General features: G+C 40.9%; 1 protein-coding gene across 5 annotated transcripts in view; it reads left to right on the plus strand.

Moving 5' to 3' along the window:
- The window catches only part of ENPP2 (ectonucleotide pyrophosphatase/phosphodiesterase 2), a 107,235-nt gene that overhangs the window by 68,375 nt on the left and 25,096 nt on the right, over nucleotides 1–13,764 (plus strand). For 3 of the 5 annotated variants that reach the window (XM_044245042.1, XM_044245045.1, XM_044245047.1), the window contains exons 12-18: nucleotides 1,141–1,249; nucleotides 4,010–4,135; nucleotides 7,732–7,763; nucleotides 8,669–8,796; nucleotides 10,895–10,982; nucleotides 11,149–11,236; nucleotides 12,363–12,547. In XM_044245042.1, coding sequence (XP_044100977.1) covers nucleotides 1,141–1,249; nucleotides 4,010–4,135; nucleotides 7,732–7,763; nucleotides 8,669–8,796; nucleotides 10,895–10,982; nucleotides 11,149–11,236; nucleotides 12,363–12,547 — 756 coding nt within the window. The remainder of the gene's footprint in view (nucleotides 1–1,140; nucleotides 1,250–4,009; nucleotides 4,136–7,731; nucleotides 7,764–8,668; nucleotides 8,797–10,894; nucleotides 10,983–11,148; nucleotides 11,237–12,362; nucleotides 12,548–13,764) is intronic. The other 2 variants (XM_044245043.1, XM_044245046.1) reach the window with 1 other exon arrangement.

Consider the following 13,764-nt stretch of genomic DNA (forward strand, 5'->3'; position numbering starts at 1 on the left):
TACTCTTTGGGACAGAGTTTGAAACACTGACCCCTGTCATGAAGAAAAACAAGTTTACACCTAATTTTTACCGAGGACATGATATGAAGAAAGGTCTTGGGTCATCTGAGAAGATGCTAATGGAAGATAATATTATTGTATGTCTGAAATTTAAGGAAATGATACGCAGTCCCCGCTGTTCTGACCAGTCTTCCGGTGTGTATGTGTTTGGCTGAAGCTAAGTTGTAACATTCATCCAGAGTACTGTCAAGTGTTTGTCTGATGAGGTGTTTCCTGGAAACCTTTCCATTGCACAGAGATGCCATGAGAGGGGAAGCCTTTATTGTGCGGGAGCATTCATTCTCTTAGATGCTTCCACTGGAAGCAAGAATATGAGAGACGGATTATGTTTCTTCGACTTTGGAAATGTTCCTCAGGGAACTGAGTTCTTGCGTTTCCTCAGGCTGAATAAGAAATCTAGAACAAGCTTAGTGGTTCCCTTCTTGTGAAGTTAGGACTTTTATAGAATCTTTTTTTTTTTTTTAAACTCAAAATCAGCTTGAAAGGGACTAAATTGAGAAATAGCAGCTTATTTCTTGGAAGTGGTTCTTCTATCAAGAATCAATTGTTCTCAGACATTGACAGTTCAGTTCTTTGAAATATTAGATGGATTCCGTTGTAGTAATAAGATTCTGTTTTAGCATCCAGTGGAAGGGTACCATTTTACCTCAGAACTGCTTTTGATTTCACTTAGCTTCCATCTTCTCGCCATGGTTCAAAACCTGATGTGATTTCACCTAATGAACAAGAGGCTTTAACTATCCATCTGACTTTCTTCTCACTCTCAAAATTCTTGGATTTAAATAACATTTTTACATTTTAGAAAGGTCATCTTATCTCTGAAAAAGAAAAGAATTATCCTTCATATTTCTGATATTTTTGTATCACAGAATTTTGAAAGGGATTGGATGAGGAGAGGTTTTATGTTCCTGAAATAATACAAATAAAAGTGCTCAGAACAGTCTTCCATTAAGAGTGGCAGGCAAAGCTCTGCCTCTGGGCCCAAAGTTTTCTTTCCAGAATGTTCTAGGGATAGAAGAACTAAGAGAAACTGGAAGGATAAAAAAATACCTGCAGGGACTAATTTGCTCCTTTTTCCAGATGACAAATCCTCTGAGGGAAATTGACAAAACAGTGGGGCAATTAATGGATGGACTGAAACAGCTGAAGCTGCATCGCTGTGTCAATGTCATCTTTGTTGGAGACCATGGTAAAGCTTTGTTTTCTCTTTGCTAATAGGGCACCCACATAGATCATGTTTCTGATGATGTTTGGGGGAGGAACTCTTGCCCTCAGAATCCCAGATTGCATTCTTCACCACCTTCCCCTTTCTTCAGGGTAGGGAAAAAAATCAGGCCATGACTCAAGGTATGAGATGATCCAACCGTTTTGATCAAAACTGGGGACTTCCTGTGTCTTCCTTTTCTTTGCAGGAAAGGAAGTCTTTCTACAAAATTCTGTCTCTTACTAAAGTGTGTGTCTTACTAAAGATTTGCTTGTGGTGTTAATCACTTCCTCCATGAATGTGACATATCGAGCCTACTACCTCATCTCTGTTAGTCACCTCTCCCCAAAGGATCCTATCAGTTTATGTGCCCCCCCAAAAAAATGAATCTAAATATAAGGAAGAAGAGACATAGGGTTTTTAGCAAAGAAGAGGTGTTTAAATCAAATGATAACCCCGTATTCACTGAGGGAATTTGAAACCCAAACCAGAGGGCCCTACTTCAGTTACAGAAACTGTTAAAGAGAGGAAGAAGCAGATTTTTTCTAAAGCACTGTATAAAGGAGAAAAATTCATGACCACTTTTTTAAACATCCTAAACATTAGATATTTGAGAGCTGGAAGGAGGTCCTCAGAGAGCATTTGTATCTCCTAGCTGTGCATCTTGAGTTCTAGAGAGTACCTCCTGCATTCTAGAATTCTCAGTTTGAAAGAGTGACCCTGGAATGTGGTCTCATGTTTCCTTCTAGGAGAGCATTTGGGGGAAAAAATTGGCAGACTCTTTGATATTAAGAAAGGCAGACAAGTCTCCCTAGTCAAAGGTCTGCTTTGGGTATGTAATTTTCTTCCCAGAATATTCTAGAACATTTAGGAGAAATTTTTTAAAAAGTTGTGGGACTAACTTGCTCTTTGGCAGGGGCTAAATGCAACCCTCTCTGAAATCATGCTCCATGAATTTGACTTGGTGGAGAGCTACAGATAAGACAGAGAATCTGGAACATGGAACCCAGCTGATTCAATTTAAGTTGCCCAGACGTGTCAAGAGCATTTGCTCACAGGCGGAAGCTTGATGTCTAAGAAGTGGATGGGTCCCAGTCATATACTAGAGCATTTAAAGGTCTTAGATTAAAACCTTGTCTTACCAGGAGCAGGCTTCTGAGTTGAGTAGATCATGTTGGCTTTGGAAAGCCATAGCATCCCTTTCTAGAAAGGTAGTGTGGTTTAGTGTTTCAGAACCTGGGATTTGGAGTAAGAGTGGATTTCAATGGAGTTCAAATTGCACTGTGCCACTCAAGAGCCGTGAGATGTGGCCTTCTCCTATGCAGAAAGAGAACACTTGACACTTTCTACACAGAGTTAGTCAGAAGGATGAGAGGGGATGATGCTTGAGAAGCCCTTCGCATATGGTCTTTGAGAACAAGAGGGATGGTTCACCCCGGGGCAGCAGAAGTTACTTCCTAGACATATAACCAATGGAAGATCTCTCCAGTCTTCCACTTCTATGGATTTGGAGACATCCTTTTCCTGAATTAACAGTGTGCTAAAACAGTAGCTGTTCACTGTTTTACTTTTTCTTTCTGGGAGTTTAAATGTTAAAAGACAAGTTCTATACCCTTTATGCTATGTTGGAATATGGTTTTGTCTTTTTTCATTCCAGTTTGTATTAAAGAAAGAGGTGGGGGTGTCTTGATCTGGGACTCTCAAGAGGGAATAATTTGGATTTTATCAGGTCTGTGCCACTCTGGGTTATATTTCTTTATTTCAAAACCTTAGGATGTCCTTTACAGAATCCCTTATTTCCCTGCTCTTAGAGAATATCTATCTATTAGATTGTGCCAAGCAAGATATTAAATCTTCACATTTCCATGTCATCTCAGAAATTTCAAAATGACCAGCCTCCCTAGTCTGTTATTCTGAGATTTGAGTTTGTGTTGTTTTTTATTTATTTATTTTTAACATTGATCAAGACATTTTTTTGTAAGGGGACAGGAAACAAATCTTGTATGAAGGAGGAATACTTTTTGGTTAAAAAAATTCCCTATCTAGACCCTTTTGTATTCTAGTCACTAGCCTTTAGTTTTGACTGATTGTATTGTTTACAACTTGTTTTCAGCAATATTTTGTTTTTCAGTTTGGGTGGTCATTGGGGCTGACATTTTTTTTTTTTTTCCTCATCGCTTCTTGCCAGTATTGTTTTGTCAGTAACATCCAAGGTCAGCAGCGGAGACAGAGTGAGGACTGGTGATTATGTACTCAAGTCAGGAGATATATTGGAGAGAAAGAGAATTGAAAAATTACATTTTATAAAAGAGATACAGAACTATATATATATTCTGGTCATTTATACCACCCCCAGTGGGAAGAGTTTGAGGAAATCTAGGATTCTTTGTGTTTTGTTTCGTTTTGTTTTGTTTTTTAGAGTAGATCTTTTTCATGATGGCTATGTAAGTACCTTAAAAGAAAGATCATAGTTACTTCCTTTGTCTTGCTGTTTTTGCTGGATGACTTAAGATGATCGTTGAGATGATGCATTTTCAATATTCTAGCACTGCGAGATGATGTGACAAAATCAAAACCTGGTGAAAAGTGATATAAAGAAGCATTAAAAAATTTAAAATTAAGAAGGGTCCTCACATTAAGTTGTGACAAACGAACTAAGGAGATGCGTGGATGATATTTTTAGTGTCTGTGTTAGGATTTTAAGTTTACAGTGGCCTGAAAACCCTTCTTTTTTTTCTCCCTTAGGAATGGAAGATGTCACATGCGACAGAACGGAGTTCTTGAGCAATTATCTGACTAATGTGGATGACATTACGTTAGTGCCCGGAACTCTAGGAAGAATTCGGCCCAAATTTAACAATAATGCAAAATGTAAGTTGAGTCTTAAAATACTATGTTGTCAGAATGATAATATAGTAGAGTATGTAAAGGCTTTTTCTCTGAAGCTGGACTACTTGCGTAAAAATCCTAATTTTGCTACTTCTTAGCTTGGTGGCCTTGAATAAGTCATGTAAGGTCTAAGCCTCATTTTTTTCATCTGAAAAATCGGAAGCTTTGAGTTATTGTGAAAGTGAATCTGTGCACATCCCTTAGAGTGCGTCCTGGCACATGGTAGCATTATGTAAATATTTTCTCTTGTTTTCTTTATGTGGAAAATACACTTAATTTGAGACATGCATACAACCATAAGCTTTTACAGGAGAGGACTGTTTCAACAAGAGGCGCAGGCTTGCCCTCTCGCTGAAGCTGGGGAGTCTAGGACAGGGTTGGCAGAACCACACTCAGACCCTGGATGCCCCTAGGAGCCCAGCTGAAGGGGACTCTTCACCTTTATGAAAGTGATTGACAGAACGCAGGAGAATGATGACGCCCTCGGGAAATCGTGGCCGTTCTACAAGATATGAACAGGAACAATCTGGTCCCTTATGTTGTACACATTCAGGTTACATATGCTACTGACGAGAACTTTTATTTATAGACTAAGGTGTTTTAGGTGGTGCCCATGTAACTTCTGAAAAGTCCACAGTTTTGTTGGAGACATGCTGCATTTTGGGGGGAAGAAAATCTTTTAGAGGTTTTAGCCTTGGGAATAAGAAACCATTGGCACAAGTGCAAAGCTTTGGAAAATTAAGTTTTTCCCGAACTGCGTTCCTGAGTCAACACGAAAGGGAACTATTCCAAGGTCAGCTCCAGGCAACGTTGTAAAATAAACAAATGATCAGTGTTTCTGCTGCTTCTCTCCATGCCCTTTCTGTCCTCCGTGTCCTCCCCATTTCTCTGCTTACTTGAGACAGGCCGGCCCCGGCCAGAGACAGGACACAAGTCACTAGGGTACCTCTTGATTTAGTACTTCTATATTAGAGCTTAGGCAAGAAAGGCTTTGTCTATTTTGAAAAGTCCTTCACACATCAGTAAATGTAATGGGAAAGCCATTTTAGGGGAAAAGGAAAATTTTCTTGGGGCCAATGAAATAATAAGCACCAATAATTAAATATTTCATACCATACAAACACTTGCAGATATGTGATTTCTTTTGGTGAGGGTTAGTAGAGGGGGTGGTGCACAGTATAGACATTGGTGGTGGGATGTCCGGGTTCAAATCCTAGCTCTGCCAGGTGGTCCCTCCATGACCTTGGATGAGCTACTTATACACTCCATGCCTTGGTTTCCTCATCTACAAAGTAAGGATTTTTGGAAAGATTAATGAGAGATTATCTGCATGCCACATGAATTAGTGTTTAGCACATAGAGTTGTATAAATGTTCGCTACAGTGATGACATCTTGGTCATATCACTATTTCACCTAAACATGCAGTCTTCTTTAATCCTTCTAATAACCTTGTGGGCCAAGTGTTACTGTCCCATTTTGCAGAGTAGAAATCAAGGCCCAGAGAGAGGTGACATCACCGACTAGGAGGATGAGAGCTAGGGAGTGGCAGAGCTGGATGTGAAACCAGACTCCCGGTCTTCAAGCACCAGCCTGTGCTGGGGGACCTCTTCCCACAGGCAAAGTGGGAGCTGTCAGCAAGAGAGGCCTGAGAACTTCAGGACTGAAGGGTTGGTGTCTTAAGCATGGGCTTGGGCATTTGTTTTTTCCAGTCATTCTCTGGGATTTATCTGAGCACAAGATTGCCCCATGCTATTTATTTTTCTTCATTATCAAAGAACGTGAACTTGCCCACTGTGGTCCCTTTGAGGACTGTGGTTTATGAGCTCACAGAGTGCAGAGCTTTGAAGCATGGTATTCTCAGTTTGCTAGAGTCCCCGTGGGCAAGCCCCTCTCTTCTAAATGCCCATTGGATTTGTGAAGATTCTAATAGCAACTGCCTCCCAGAGTAGCTGGGAGACCAGAGAGAAAGTGTCTGCAAAGCTTGCACATGATTGGGACACAATTTGGGCTAATCATTTTGCTACCATGATTCCTTACTTGCTTTCCATTAAAAGACGCAACTAAGAAATGCCTGGGTGGCTCAGTCAGTTAAACATCTGCCTTCAGCTCAGGTCCTGATCCGGGGTCCTGGGATGGAGCCCATCCCACATCAGGGTCCCTGCTCGGTGAGAAGTCTGCTTCCTCCCTTCCCTCTGCCCACCTAGCACCCGCTTGGGTTCTCTCTCAAATAAATAAATAAAATCTTTTTTAAAAAAGGTGCACCTAAAATTGAACCCCAATTTAAGTAGAAATTTAAGTAGAATGGGATACACATTTTAGCTTCAGATTTCATAGCTTTAGAACCAAGATTCTGAAAACGGTCTTTGACAAGTGTGTACTTACACTGCAAGGCAAGCTTAGTCATGCATTTTCAACAAAATACAAATATTTATTTGTATTTATTAACATGTTTATTGAGCGCCTAGTATGAAGGAGGCCCTGGGGTATAGACATGACCTACTCTACTGACATGTAAATTTCAGGGAGGATTGCTTCTTGAGAGTTGCTATCTCTTCTGTATGCTGCTTTCCTTTTCTGCTGTTTCTATAATGACACACTAAAGCAGATTTTTTGAAAACAAAATGAAATCCAACCAACCTACAATCTGCTGTTTCTCTCCACACTCCCTCCCTGAAAAGGGGCCTTCAGATAATATAATCCTGTCCACAGTTTATACATAGCCATCATTTACATAGTTTTGCTTTTAGCTCTTCCAGAGTACTGACTAAAATATCTTTTGTCCACTGGTAGTGAAAATAAAGGAGGTTCATGTGTGTGTGTGTGTGTGTGTGTGTGTGTGTGTGTCTGGAGAGGGACAACTACCTGTGGAATTAGACCCATGGTGTTACTGAGGAAACCAAACTCTCTGTGGAGAAAAATAACTCAATGGATTAAAGTTTCATCTTAAAGTTGATAACTTGTTTCCTAGATATGCAGATAAATAGGAAGTTATGCTAAAAGCCCCAAATGCCCAGTTGGGTTCCTGATGTCAAATTGCAAATAAACTAAAGCCAAGATCTGGAGGGACCATTTGGGGGTAACTTAATGATGTTTATCTTCCATTAGCCTTGTTCTCTGGGAGGAGGAACTCCCTTCCAGAAGAGGAGAACCAGATCTAGCAGGGAAATTTACCACTGGAGTATTTCCACTCCATTTCACTGGCCAAAATTTTAAAATACCAACATGCAATTTTATATATGTGTGTGTGTGTGTGTTTTAGAGACTCATTTCTTTAAGAGAGAGAGAGAGCAGGGGGAGGGAGAGGGAGACAAGTAGATTCCCTGCTTAGTGGGGAGCCTGATGCAGGGCTGGGTCTCAGGACCCTGAGATCATGACCTGAACTGAAACCAAGAGTCAGATTCTTAACTGACTCAGCCACCCAGGTGCCCCAATTATATATATATTTTAAACAAATCTTAAAGTGATAACTCTTTGGGGCGGGGAGAAAGAGAAAGAATTTAGTCTTGCTGTAAAAATTATTTCTCTTAGTGATTATTGTCATCTCTTTTGAAATTGTTCTCCTTCTCTCTTTGAACAGATGACCCCAAAGCCATTATTGCTAACCTCACAGTAAGTATTGAAGGTCACCCGGCCTCTGCCCTCAGAGTAGCTTCCACATGCTCACTTCCTAGGATCCCTTACCCTGTGGGGCAGGAGGAACATTTTCCTTACTGCCCGGCGATCCCATATATTTGTTTCTCTAAGAGTTTTCAAAACTTCAAAACTGTGGACAGCTGCAGGCTCCCTAATGGTCTTGGCAGTGATACAAACAGAATATTTGATCTTTCCATTAGAACTGAAAAATACTCATTCATGAGTAAACAGATCCTTACTCTCTCTGAACCAGATCTGCCCATCACCCCATTCCATCACCTCCCCCCTAATGCCCCATACAGGATGTCATCACACAGGCCCAGGTCAGCGTCCTCCTCCCCCCAACCTCCCATCCCTTGACTTAAAGTAGTTGGAAAAGGCTTTAGAGTTTGAGTTGCTCTTAGTGACAGTCTCACAAGTCAAGAATGTATCTTAAAAAATTCCTAACTCTGGGGTGCCTGGGTGGCTCAGTGGGTTAAAGCCTCTGCCTTCAGCTCAGGTCATGATCCCAGGGTCCTGGGATCGAGCCCCGCATCGGGCTCTCTGCTCAGCAGGGAGCCTGCTTCCTCCTCTCTCTCTGCCTGCCTCTCAGCCTACTTGTAATCTCTGCCTGTCAAATAAATAAAATCTTAAAAAAAAAAAATTCCTAACTCCCTCTGATAACCTTCTGTGTCATCTACCAAGCTGTCAAATCCCCTTTCAACCCAATTGTTTCCAGCTTGTGTTATTTGATGGGGGATAACAAATTCCATTTATTCACTGACGAAACTTTTGTTTGACTTAAAAAACCTCCTTTGACTTTCTAGAGAGAGACAGACTATCTAGTAGGACTTTTCCTAGAAAATACTCCATATAAAGTCCAATTTGCATTTCTGTTTCAGTGTAAGAAACCAGATCAGCACTTTAAGCCTTACATGAAACAGCACCTTCCCAAACGCTTGCACTATGCCAACAACAGAAGAATTGAAGACATCCATTTATTGGTGGACCGTAGATGGCACGTCGCAAGGTAACTTGGGGATTGGCAGGGACTGTTTTTGATCTTCGTAACCAACTCTTTGGTAACTGGAGTACTATAAGGTCTTCAAGCATTCAGAAGAAAAAATAAAAGAAAAAGAAAAAAAAATCTCTGTTGGAAATCCCACCATTTGCAAAGACTTTTTATGCTAGATAAACACTTAAGTGCTGAGCCAACGCATCTCTGTTTTCTGAATCCCAGCCTCTTGGTGTCTCTTTGAAGTCTCTCAGTGCATCTCTGTGTGGTCTCTCTCTCTCTTTCTCTCTTCTTTTATTTTTTAAATTTACAACCTAGCCTCTATTCTTATTACCTATCAGGTCAAAAGTGTGCCTGGGACATTAACTTACCACAACTGGACTGATTTGGTCTGGGTTGACAAGACTTACCCTGTAGCAGCATTTGTAGAAGAGTTTAGAAAATGTTGTTCATCTTAAAATTTCTGTTACTGTGGGCATGTTTTATATTGCCTTAAATATTTCAGATGTCTGCCTTCTTTTGAACTATAAAAGACTTTCCAATATTTAAGAGACTATTTTTTGCCCTTGAATCTGGTATAGGATGTATCTGGAAATTCTAAGCACTTCTGCAGAATTAGTCATTAAAAGTTTGTCCATTCTCAAACAGACCTGGCAGAAGCCCTTTTCCGCTCATTCCTGCTCTGACTTTCTCCTTAAGAAAAGCTTTGTGAGCTGGTCTGTGGTAATAATTGAAGTACTATATACACTCTCGTTAGGAACTTCAATGAGTTTATAAGGGAGCAAAGATGACGAGAAGATGGTGGTCCTCCAGAAAATGACATCAGTATGAAACACCTGGTGGGACACATGTGACAAATACATAAATATCCTACAGCAATTGTCAGGGGGCTACAAAGAATTAAATAGTAGGGTTATGAGGAGAGACATCTGAATTCCAGAAATTATTGAAATCATTTATAATGGATATAGAGCATCTTCATGGAATAGTTAGGAAGATGTGGAAGACATGGGCTTGGCTGAGTGTGTCCTCTGCAGGGCCTTTTACATATGGGGGGCTTGGAAAAGAGAGCAACTTCGGTGCAATTGGTAGGTTGATAATGATGGAAAACTGGGAGTTGAGCAGAAGTAAGAGATGATAGCAATTGACCAAATTAGAGGAGACTGAAGCCAGATATTTTAATCATCAGTAAATCTTTTTAATTCTTGCATTGCAAACTCTTGCATTGTTGTGTTATCATATGCACATATCTCATTATCCCAAGTGGAAAGTTCTTTTTCTAAGACTGGGATACCAAATGTTCAATTTGTTTCCCACCAAGCACTTTAGCTCCATGCAATAGACCCAGTAAATGCTTACAAGGATCCATAAATATGGGACCCATGAGAAAATTGGTATTAATAAACATTAAAGTGTTTTTGGAAAAGTGCTTTGTGACACAAAGCAAAAGGCATCTTCCTGTCAGGGAGGAAGGTCAAGTGGTTTTGATGCCTAGAGAGCAATGTTTTCACTTGCTCTTTCTAGATAGAGATGTTTTCTAGGTGAGTCTGGGCTTTGGTGAAACATGTTACTATTATATGTTAGGTTTACCACTCAGTTATACTCAGCTATACTCTCTAGTTGTAGTCTACTGATAGGTAAATTTGTGTGCAAATATTTTTATAAAATACTGACCTCCATTCATTGATGAAACATCCCATGTTGTAATAGCAAGCCTATTATGGCCTTGGCATTGTTCACTCCTATATCTCTATCATGAGGGACAAACATGGCTCCAGAGTGGAGAATCTTACAGTTTTGGAGCTAGAGAAGCATATAGGCAGACAGAACATGACCTTTGACAAAAACTTTGCTCAGTGCAAGCATGAGGTAAGAGGAAGGTACCTGATTTCTGTTCAGGGTTCCCATTTGTTGGGGGCCAATTGTCAAAATAAAGCCACTTAGGGAAAATAAATAGCATCATCTTTTCAACACTGCAAGAATGATACAATTAAAATAGAGACAAATATGCCTGTAAAATCTGCTTCTGAGGGATATTTTGTGTGCCTAAATGGGCTTTTTATGAGGGCTTTCAAGAGAAATCCTGGCTAATCCTACAATTATTTCAATGTAGGAAACCTTTGGATGTATATAAGAAACCATCAGGAAAATGCTTTTTCCAGGGAGACCATGGATTTGATAACAAGGTTAACAGCATGCAGGTATGACCACAGACCTATGCATTGAAAATGCATTTTGGTGATTCTCAGCCTGGCTGGAGAAGAGGGGCATGAATGAAGTTATACAGTGTTCATGAACAGGGGAGGGGTGGCTACTAGATAGTAGCAATGTCTAATTGTTTTTGTTCATTTTCTTTTCTTTTGGAAGACTGTTTTTGTAGGCTACGGCCCAACTTTTAAGTACAAGACTAAAGTGCCTCCATTTGAAAACATTGAACTTTACAATGTTATGTGTGGTAAGTCACTTATCTAATCAAGGCCAATGAAGCAATCTGAGTTATCATATGAACTTCTTCAAGGTCAGAGAAAGAACTGAGGTGTCTGTTTTCTAGGACCACTTCACCTCCCTGCCAGAAAAAACAAAAAGAAAAAAAAAAATGGTGGTAACATGCCCATTGGTTCAAAGGACAGAATCTCATCCCCTTCTAAGGCTCCTTTGTCTTCCTTTAACAGTTGACTAATGGGGAGTTTTCATGGTGTTGCTGTTGGCAGCCTCTGATTGATCTCACATCACATTACAATTTGACACCACTGGTCAGAGACCTGGTGAAGCAAGAAGAGTTCCTCACAGAGTTTCCCCGCCTCCATTTCTCGTGCTGCAGCCCAGTTAAACTGTTGCCAGCTCGCATCCTGGCCAGCTATTTATGTGATGCTAATTATTTTTCTTCCTTGAGCTTCTAGTCACTGAGTTGAGGACAACTTTTCCTATTTAGTAAGGGAGTGCCAGTCTGGTGGTTAGAGGGGGAGTCTGAAAGTCGGGTCTCCTGGGTTCTTTTCCCATCTTGGCTGCTAGCACTCCCCTGTCCTGCCTCTCAGCTTAGGCAAGTCACTGTGTGCCCGCTTGGCAACTGTTCACTTGCTATGAAATCAGCCTGTTCATTTCACAGCAGCCTTTCAAGGCACCGGGCCAAAGCCTCCTCTTCTCCCCATACTTCTGTGGAGTGCATTAGAGGGCAGGCTCGAGATTACTTATTGATCATAAGTCTCTCATTTCAAAAGCTGGGATAAAAAGTCTCAGTGCCATAGAAAGGCATTGACCCTGACGCTGGTAGTCCCTGTAGAGGTCACAGACATAGCCATAACTAGGCAGGGCCCCATTCCTTCCCTTTTTCTTTTTAGGAATGTCTCTCTCTATGGTCGGGCAATGATTGTGGCTATTTCAGAAAGCTGTGGCAAGACATGGTCAGGCTAGCATGGTTTGGGAACTAAGAAGAGAGTGCCTACAACTAATTTTGGCTTTATCTAATTGGGATTTGTGTTCAGAGTTTTCAGACCCTTGGAATATAAGTGTTTTCTACGCTTACTGAATCTCATGAAAAAATGTTTGTAAAGCACCTGGCTTTATTTCTTTCTTCTCACCAGATCTCCTGGGGTTGAAGCCAGCTCCTAATAATGGGACCCACGGAAGTTTGAATCATCTCCTGCGCACTAACACCTTCAGGCCAACCATGCCAGAGGAAGTTACCAGGCCTAACTACCCAGGGATTATGTACCTTCAATCTGATTTTGACCTGGGCTGTAACTGTGATGATAAGGTAGAGCCAAAGGTAGAAATCATCTTTATGTTTATCATGGAAGAACTTGCTGGGTGTAGAGCAGTGTTGTCCACTAGAACTTTCTGTAATGATGTAAATAGTCTGAATCTGTGCTGGCCACTGGGCAGATATGGTTTTTAAGCTCTTGGAACAAAAATTTACATTTTGTTTAATTACTTTAAATTGAAAGAGCCGTATATGGCCTGTGGCCACCATTTTGGGCTCATAGGTGTAGAGAGAACAAAGGCAGAAAAGTAGAATTCATGATGCTGTTCTGTAGTCACAATTCCCAACCAAAGATGCTTTCTTTTTTTCAACCTGGATCATGTGTCTGTCATGGTCCCAATAGGAAACAGATGGCTTATTCACAAAGGTTTTTAAAGAGCATTTAAAGGGATTATGTGAATTATGTTTACTGAAAGGGTTATTTACACAGGCTGGGCTGGGTGGAGGCAAGGTAGTGAGGGATGGTATAGCACCTGGGGGTTAGCGGGGTATCAATCCTGACCTTGAACAACAAAGGGACTAGAACATGGAGAGAGGACTATATAGGGAGGAGTTACGGGATAGGTGGGTGCTTCTAGTACACTGCAACCTGGTGGGGGGGAACTGGCATTATTCACTCCTATATCCCTACTGTGAAGGACAAATATGGCTCCAGAGTGGAAAATCTTACAGTTTTGGAGCTAGCGAAGCACAGAGGAAGACAGAACATGACCTGTGACAAATGCTTTGCTCAGTGCAAGCATGAGATAAGAGGAGGGTACCTGATTTCCGTTTAGGTAGGAAATTGTTTCTCTGTAGTTCCTCCTCTAATGCCCCGCTGGTGCCTTGTGTGGGTGGAGGCTGACAGGGAGCTGGAGGGCAAGCTGGCTTTTTGGTGCAAGGTCAGTCTCCCGGGGTGCAGAGCAGGGTAGAGGTGGGTGTAGCATGGCTGGGGAGGAGGATGGTGCAAATAGAAAACCACCCAGCACATTGTGTTTGGATAGTTTTTGAACACCAAACTGCAAGTGTTAAGCAACAATTTGCTTATTGAATTTTATATTGATCAAAGACCTTTATAGTTACCAATCCGTGTTTTGACAGCAAGAAATAATCAGTGTTACCACACTGAGTTGATGTGATTCCAACGCAAAGCAAAAAAAAAAAAGAAAAAGAAAAAGAAAAAAGAAAAAAATATCTGTTATTTTTGCATGTGTGGTTTTATTATGGATAAATGTGTGAACTGT

This window comes from Neovison vison, chromosome 4 (assembly GCF_020171115.1).
Source record: "Neovison vison isolate M4711 chromosome 4, ASM_NN_V1, whole genome shotgun sequence".
Lineage (NCBI taxonomy): Eukaryota > Metazoa > Chordata > Mammalia > Carnivora > Mustelidae > Neogale > Neogale vison.